At 45.0% G+C, this 8,818-nt stretch overlaps 1 protein-coding gene across 7 annotated transcripts in view; it reads left to right on the top strand.

The window, feature by feature from the left end:
- The window catches only part of pax3b (paired box 3b), a 24,773-nt gene extending 16,176 nt beyond the window's left edge, over positions 1-8,597 (top strand). For 5 of the 7 annotated variants that reach the window (XM_029446301.1, XM_029446304.1, XM_029446302.1 and 2 more), the window contains exons 6-9: positions 353-518; positions 992-1,206; positions 4,493-4,772; positions 7,005-8,597. In XM_029446301.1, coding sequence (XP_029302161.1) covers positions 353-518; positions 992-1,206; positions 4,493-4,772; positions 7,005-7,039 — 696 coding nt within the window. In that variant the 3' untranslated portion in view covers positions 7,040-8,597. Of the gene's footprint in view, positions 1-352; positions 519-991; positions 1,207-4,492; positions 4,778-7,004 lie in introns of all 7 variants that reach the window. The other 2 variants (XM_029446303.1, XM_029446307.1) reach the window with 1 other exon arrangement.
- Positions 8,598-8,818: the final 221 nt, after the last annotated feature.

The raw sequence follows: 8,818 nt of genomic DNA on the forward strand, positions 1-8,818 counted from the left end.
AGACATGTCAGTGTGTAGTCTGTAGTCTGTAGACATGTCAGTGTGTAGTCTGTAGTCTGTAGACATGTCAGTGTGTAGTCTGTAGACATGTCAGTGTGTAGTCTGTAGACATGTCAGTATGTAGTCTGTAGACATGTCAGTGTGTAGTGTGTAGACATGTCAGTGTGTAGTCTGTAGACATGTCAGTGTGTAGTCTGTAGACATGTCAGTATGTAGTCTGTAGACATGTCAATGTGTAGTCTGTAGACATGTCAGTGCGTAGTCTGTAGACATGTCAGTGTGTAGTCTGTAGACATGTCAGTGTGTAGTCTGAGAAACACACAATAATCAAACGTTGTTATTTTTCCTTCAGGTTTGGTTCAGCAACAGGCGGGCGAGGTGGAGGAAGCAGGCAGGAGCCAGTCAGCTGATGGCTTTCAACCACCTGATCCCGGGGGGGTTCCCACCTTCAGCCATGTCCAGCATCCCCCCCTACCAGCTCTCTGACAGCTCCTACGCCCCCTCATCTATAGCACAAGGTAAGACACTTATAATTCAGCTTTAGGGGTTTGTTGTTGTAATAAATTATATTTTATTTTTTGGGTAAATGAAAGAAATCTCTTTTTATTTTATGTAGTTTTTAAAATCAAGTTAAAGTTTTAACTGCATTCGAACAGTTTGTGCGTCACGGAGAAGTTTTGAGTCTTTATTGTTAATCGTGAGCAGAATTGTGCTTTTGAATTAAATTTTAAAATCAATGATTTAAAAATAAACAATAAGTGTATTTTGAAGTGTTGCTTTTTATTGCATGCATTCTTTATTTGTTTGTTATATTGAAAAATAAAAGACTTAAATAATATTGTATTAAAAAGTCAGAACATTTGCTTTGATACATTTTTATATAGTTTATTTTGAATCCAGCAGTTTTGCTTCTCGTAACTAGATCGAGATGTTTTGGTTTTAATTGCACGTTCACTGATCCCAGTACCAACCACTAACTCTCTGTTGGTAGTGTCGGAGCCCCCCAGCACGGTGCATCGGCCCCAGCCTCTCCCTCCCTCCTCGGGCCACCAAGGCTCCGGTGGCGGAGGGCAGGTAGAAGGAGGCTCGCCTTACTGCCTCGCCTCCGGACGACACTCCTTCTCAGGCTACTCGGACGGCTTTGTGAGCGCCGGAGGACCGTCCAATCCCATGAACCCCGCCTTAGGAAACGGACTCTCTCCACAGGTGGGACTACACACTCAAAATATATGTGTTTTTAAACAATAAGGTGTATTATCATGAAGGTTTTCACTTGTGTTTGGTGCATACGATCAACAAGAGGACACAAAAACATATAAATCACAATCAATTATGGAGAAGTTACGATAACAAATGTGTACAATTAAGAGTTTGGTGCAGGATGTACTTAATAGATAAAGATAATTGAACTATAATATAATAATTCAATTGAAAAGTGCTATTAGATTAACTCGTGTTCAGAAAAACACAAAAATAATTTGCGTCAAAATATTGAAGTTTTTGTTGCAGTGAATGAATGTGACAGGAGTAAGACACTCGACACTGTTCCTTTGTGCATGGATGATACTGAACTGATTGAAGAGTTCAACCCGGTTGAGGTTTGCACGATCTACCCGCAGACACGCAGCTTCACACATCAGCAGCTTTGCAAAGTGAAACACATCATATTTCAGGTTGCAGCACATAAGTGCAGCATGAACTGGACACTCTCATCTCGTCGTTGGAGGATAAAAGTAAGACGACTCGCGAAGGACAAAGGACAATCGAGTGTGTGACAAATGAAAAGTGAAAAGACAATTACAGCCAATTATCCAGGCATGAAGTCCCAAGGTCTCTGCACCTACACAGAGGGCACGGCGGAGGAGACGGACGGCGTACAGACCCTAACAGGCAGAAAATGAGATTTCAGTCGGACTCCTCCGAGAACAGTGTGAAGACACACACACACACACACACACACACACACACACACACACACACACAGTGTAGATAATTGATCGACTCCATGACATTTTGAGGATCAGTTAAGGATTTTGCAACATCTTTTACACAAATATTACACGATTTGGTTGAGCAGCATGGCTAAGTCAACTTTCACCTGTGTAGATTGGAAGATTGATTACTGCATTTATTATTATTATATATATAATACAGAAGCATCAAGGATCAAGGAGCAAGTTTCATTCACAAATATGTTTTTTTTGCACATTTTTGGCCTTTCTGTTGTACGTGTTCGGGGCAATACGTGTGTTTACAGCTATACCTACGAAAGGTTATGTACTGGAATGTGAGTACATCCAACAATCAATTCATATGTTATTAATGTAATTGTGAACCAGGAAGTGTAAACAGCCGCAAAGTCTGGGTAAGGACGTCGGTAAACACGGACATGCACTAAAGGAAACACAGTTTGTGAAACCAGAATGGATTTATTTGTCGACGGACGTTTATTTAGAAAACACTGTACGCATGTAACGAGCAGAAGGCGACACGTCGCTGAACATTCGCAGGAGAACGCACAGAAACCTTTGGTGAGATATTATACAGAGCTTTGCACGAGGATATAAATACTACTTCTTCCATTTTTGACCATTTCAATAAGTTTGTGTTGTGAGAGGATCCCTCTGAACAAGCTTCAAACTACACTTTACACACACACACACACACACACACACACACACACACACACACACACACACACACACACACACACACACACACACACACACACACACACTATGCTTCAGCCTCCAGGGAAGTCTCTCCTGATTGCATTCTTAAAATGTTTGCCTGGACATTCCTCCATGTGAAAGCAAAGGTTTAAATTTTATTTGTATATATTTCATACAGCGGGGAAGGAATGTCCCGTCTCAGATGTTCCCCCCCCCCCATCCCGACATTCTTCCCCGCTAACTCCTGGACGCACTGATTCAGGCCGCTGGCAACGGCAGGCTTCCAATATGAAACACGCTGGATGGGCGAGCCAGCAGGCCTCTCATGAGGCAGGGAGAGGCTCGGGAGAGATGCATGCTGGGTAAAAGTTTGGTTAAAGACACAAAAAGTCACCAAAATACAACCCGTCCGTTTAAAGAGCACGCATCACGTCTCCCTGTGGCTCCTTTAAGCGTATCCTTAAACCAAACCCTCCAAACGAAGGTTAATTCTTTAGGAAAATGTTACCGAGCACGAGAGGAAACACAACTCCCCTCTCCAGGTCAACATGGACTCCTCCGTTCACCTCCCCTACTTGGGAAATGATTTAAACAGGACCATGTGTGTGTGTGGATGTAGAATAATATGTCACTTAGAGGGCCGAGGACCCAAAGAGCAGCGTACCTGCTTCTTATTAGGACAACTGGAGGGGCCTGGAGGCCTGTGCTCTGTGGAGAGGGAGGTGGGATATGATGCATTTAGAGGTAGCAGATTCACTTACAGCTACTTTCATAAGTGATGAAGCCAGTTTCAATTTCTTATTAACGGTTTACTGAGTGCTTTGATGACGGACAGGTAAAGTCAGCGAGCGTTGAGGGGGGGTCGGTGGTATCGGGTCTGTTTTGAGACCAGTTGAAACACTTTGCCCCGTGGCTCTTTTCCGTCCTTTGCTGGCCATGAATATTCCCCCAAATTTGATTATCTAGTCGCTAATAAAGACCAGGTCAAGAGCTAAAGGATTTCTCAATCTGCAGATCTGTTCAGTGGTTGAACAGAGCCTGGCTCACACAGACATTTCTTTTGTGTTATCTTTGTCGGCATATCTTTCCTGCAGATAAGTTGTTATCTTGTGCCATAAGTTTTTGGAGCAGCGTCAAAAAGGAATTTTAGAATAAGTGGAGCCGTGGATCTGAGACAAATTGCTTAATTCTTCCTTTCTGGTGCTGTCTCTGTCTGGGCCGGGCACGCTGGGAGCCTTTTGATGTCCCGACAGGGGGATTTCCTATGTGTGACTGAGTGTGTGTGTGTGCGTGTGTGTGTGTGTGTTGATGCATATTACACATAATCCTGTACTTGTACTCTAAAAAGTAGATCTTTAATTTATAATAAAGCCTTGTCAGAAACTAGAAACAAGTCTTCCACATATGTCTGTAAAAGATCTACTTGTTTATATATTGTTAGCATCATGGCTAATGCTAGCAGCCCGGCTAACGCTACATATCAAAAGCAAGAATCCAAATGTGGACTACAAATCTCAGTGCTTAGATTAAAGTTTGAATCTCTCTCTGCCTCCTCCATCAACGCTCTTTTGCCGGGTTGTTTCCACAGGTAACATTACTGTGGATCTGGTGCTACCTGGGGGTAGCATCTGCAGCGAGGAGTCTAAACATTGACGTTGTCATTATTCTACATTGTGCAATTAACATTTATTAAAAGCCACTTTACTCGACACCGCACAGATACTCCACGTCCTGTAACAGTGCAGCCTCTCACAGTATGTAAAACAGCCCAAAGCTAATTCAACTCTCTGCTTCAACCCTTGTGTGTTTCCGTGCATCAGGTGATGGGTCTGCTGAACCCGGGCGGCGTGCCACATCAGCCCCAAAGCGACTACGCCATCTCCCCTCTGACGGGTGGCCTCGAACCCCCTGCCGGCATGGCCGCCAGCTGCAGCCAGCGCATGGATCACATCAAGGGCCTGGAGGGTCTCACCAGCGTTCCCTCCATGGCGGCTCTGCCCTCCCTGCCCAGCTCCCAGTCCTACTGCCCCCCCTCCTACAGCTCACCGGGCTACACCGTCGACCACGTGGCGTCCTACCAGTACGGCCAGTACGGACAAAGTAAGGTCAATAGACTTCACCTTTTACTTTACAATATTAAGTATAACGTAGCATTGAAATGCACGTAGTTTATAAAGTTCAGGTGAAGCCGGGAAACTGTTTCCTCAGCAGGTTTCCTGGTCTGGCATCATTGAACATGATGAGTCATGTATTTGATGCTTTATCAGTCTGAAAATGTTGAATTTATAACAAAGAAATCAGTTTTTTAATCGTCCTCATTGCATTTGTGTGCACTTCGATGGTTCTTCATGCACAAGCGGTTTGAACAAACTGCTTCCTGGGTTAGAGACGCGGTTAAAGCTCTGACACTTTGATTTACAGACGTATGAATATGAAGCTCGAGTCGGGGATGATGAGCACAAGTTGTGAATGATTTTATTAAGCGGTGCTCGACTTGTCTTGTCCGCACAAATTAAAAGAAAAATAGCCACGAGATTGTTTTAATCTATGACCTGAAGCAATATAGTGCGAGCAGAACATAATACAGTCTGTTGGTCTTTGTGGTCGTAAAACACAACACTTCAAAGTCCTCGCTTTGGTTCCAGGGATGTAAAAGCAGCAGGTTGCTGCAGGTTCTGCTCAGGCAGCTCACATGATCCACGGTCCAATCATGAAGTCTCGAGTGTTGCGCTAAATTGTGCAGATCTGATTCCATCTATGAAGCGTCAGCCCGGCGCTGATACTGAACTCTGCGGTTGTGTACTGCAGAGTCGCCTCCCATCAGGGTGAAGTGCAGCTGCAGCAGTGCCTGAAAGCCCTGGGAGAATACCTACCTGTCCAGCAGTAAGAGGCTCTTTCACTTCACATTACTGTTACTTTAAGGGTTAAAATCAACTTCAAACAAATCTCCATCCAACTTTGGAAGGCAACGACGTTGTCCGTCACAGCGTGATTACAGCGGCCGCCGTTTCCAATTTTAGTCCACAGGGGGTTGACCAATCAGGTTCATCCACTGACCTTGTGGCAACCTCGAGACAACCGGGCCCTTCAAAGAGCGTGGCAGCGGTCCAACGAGCCTGACTGCATGTACACGTGCATGTAGCTCCGTGCGTATCAAATGAATATCTGACTTAATATCCGAGCAGCAGAATGTCTAATGAAATATCTCGGTCGGATATCTCACAGTGAACAGAATGAAGAGTTCGGGCGACACACACGAGAAACCTCTGACATGTGGCACACGCGTACGCACGCGCACGAGCTCTCAGGCAGCCACCGGGACAGCACACGCACACGCACACCTCCGCAGCGTTACAGGCCGAGCGGTCCATCTTGATGTGATTAATCAGTGCGACTGGATAGCCGGTGTGCGGTTGGGTTTGGAGCTGCAGAGGAAAGGTCCTTTCTGGGGGTGGACGGATCCTAATAGCCTCTGGCAGCGCGGCTATTAGAAACAGGTGCGAGGACTGAGGTCAGCTGGGGAAGCAGTTTGTGGAGAGTGCCGCTCCAGGTTCCAGTGTAGGAGACCGGTCCACTCTCGCTGGACAGCCTCTCGGAAACTAAAGTGGTAATCCATGAAATACTTGTTTGTTTTTATTTCGGAAATGTCCCTGTTGCTAAGCAGACCGTGCCGTTGTGTGTTCGGCACACGGGCTCCAGTCAATTAAGTCGGGTTTCCACCTAAAGGTCCCGGGACTTTCTGTCGAAGAACTAAAAGGTTCTTTCAGCACATTGTCGTCTGCGTTTTCCACCGACGTGTAAAGATCCACAGAGATAGTGAGGTAGTCCGCTGACGCACGGAAGAGATTGTGCACGACTGGTTTGACCTCTGCAATCATTAGTATCCCCACCTTGTAGACCGTACTTTACATCACGTGCACACACGTGCTCATCAAATCACAAGTGTTAATTAATCAAAGCGTCGAAGTGTCTTTACATTACATTCTATAACATGTTAGATGATGGTTGTAGCGTTTTAAGGTCAATAAATACATAACATACAAATTATTCAGAACTTTCTTTTACCAGAATCATTGTTAGCAGTGTAAGGGAGGCTCGAAGCAACGTGTTGGGATATATAAGTGCTGCTTCTGAGTGTGAGAAATGTTCTCACATCTCCCTCCTTCGACCTTTCACACCCCAAACCCCTGTTAGCACATGCTAAGCTAACACTATCCACATGTTAGCGGAATGCATGTTAAAACATGTGCCTGAGATTTACTGCGGCCATACATCTCTTTAAATCTCCTTTCACAAGTACTTTAACAACCGTCTCATCCTTTCTCCCAACAGGTGCCCTTTCTTATCTGAGGCCTGAAATCACCTGATCCGCAGCGTCGGACGTCACACAGGGACATTTATGTGTACAGCCACGGACATCTTTTCATATCTGGACCAAAATCTATTTTGCTAGCATTTACCAGGACATATTCTCTGCTGCAGGACATTATGTTATTCATTCAATGGACAAAAAAAATAAAAGGGACCACAAGAAGGAATATCAGACCAAAAACGTTTGATTGAATTTGAACAAAAACTGTTGATTGACGGCAGAGACGCCAGCGCTTAATGAGGTTGGTGTTCTCCGACCGGCTAACCGTGCCGTGACGAGGCACATTCCACCGCCGACTCCAGGGGACCAAACACCACGCGTGGACTCGGCCTGTGGGGTCTTTGTGAGGACAGCAAACCCAAATGTCTTCGTCATAATCTGCCATCCTTTGAGGCGATGCTTGAAGGATTATGTTTACATATTTTAGAGCCACGTGTATAAAATTCCATGTATCCCCAATTTAATCCCCAAATTGTATCTGCTGAACGGGGAAAGGAAAAGGGCTTTGTTGATTTTTCTTTTTGCATTTATTTGAGTTTTCCTCATCCCACACATGGAGAGCATTTGGAGACAGAAGAAACCCAAACGTGAGCAATCAGAAAGCTCTAATGTACGCCACAGCTGTACCGCTAACATCGCTCCTCCCCCTCTGTCTCCCCCTCTGTCTCCCCCTCCTCTCGCCTTTCTGTCTCACTCCTTCTATCTCATTGATGTTTCGGACGGTGAAGCATGGATCCCGGCCTTTTGTAGTTTCCGAGAGGAACTCGGAGGAGGTCAAGGGGTGACTTTAGGGAAAGTGACAGATGAGAGAGCAGTAGAGGAGGGCGGCGGAAGATTGGCTTTAAAGGAAGGCAGTGGGGGGGGGATAGGCAAGATCGATCACAGGGTTAAAAAGCCTTTAAAGATCCTCTCCTGGACAGAACGAGCCACCAGGTCACAAGTCACGACTGAGAGACACTTGAGAAAGAGAGTTTAGACTGACGACAGCCATTCTCCCAGCTGACCAGAAGTGCAATATCATGTATCTGAGAGTCGAGCTCATCGTTAAAACAACAATAAAACAAGAAACGTGCCGCTTAAAGTCTTACCAAACACTTTAACTCTCTGGCTCAGGTTTGGGACTTTGCAGAGGAACATGTGACTTTGTGTCTTTACACATTCGTGAGGACTTAAGTCAGAGTATCATGAGAGCAAAGCACGAAGCGAAGGAAGGCCAACGCAAACAGGAAGACACCAGGATGACGAAGCCAAAACTCAACTTTCTTTTTCTTTGTGTTGCTCGGGAACTTTTTTAACTTGTTTCCATTTTGCAGACGAATGAAAACATTGATTCGGTTTGTAACTGACATATTTATTGTCTCAAATGTTCTGTGTCGTTGTAAAACTTCCCACAATGTACAAGTGAGTGGCAATACCCCCCCCGTCAGAACAGCTTGTTCTGAGCGTCTGTTAGAAGCTTTTCATTCCTTTGGTATATTTTTTCTATTATTTGACAAAGCGATGTGACATAACGTCACGTGTACAAGCGCATTATCACTACTATTTATAATGAAATAAAAATGATAAAAACATCTTCTGTTTCATTGGTTTGTGTTGATGTGAAGACTAAATGCAGTCTTTGTGTTGATGTTGCCCCCACGAGAAACAGAAAGTGAGCGACTCTTCAGGAGAACAGCTGCGCACTCGCAGACAAACATGTACTTTTGAAGGCTCTCGTGAACCCCTCAAACCAAAATAAGGATCACCAGACGATTGGACTTGACACTGAACACAA

This window comes from Cottoperca gobio, chromosome 13, assembly GCF_900634415.1.
Source record: "Cottoperca gobio chromosome 13, fCotGob3.1, whole genome shotgun sequence".
Classification (NCBI taxonomy): Eukaryota; Metazoa; Chordata; class Actinopteri; order Perciformes; family Bovichtidae; genus Cottoperca; species Cottoperca gobio.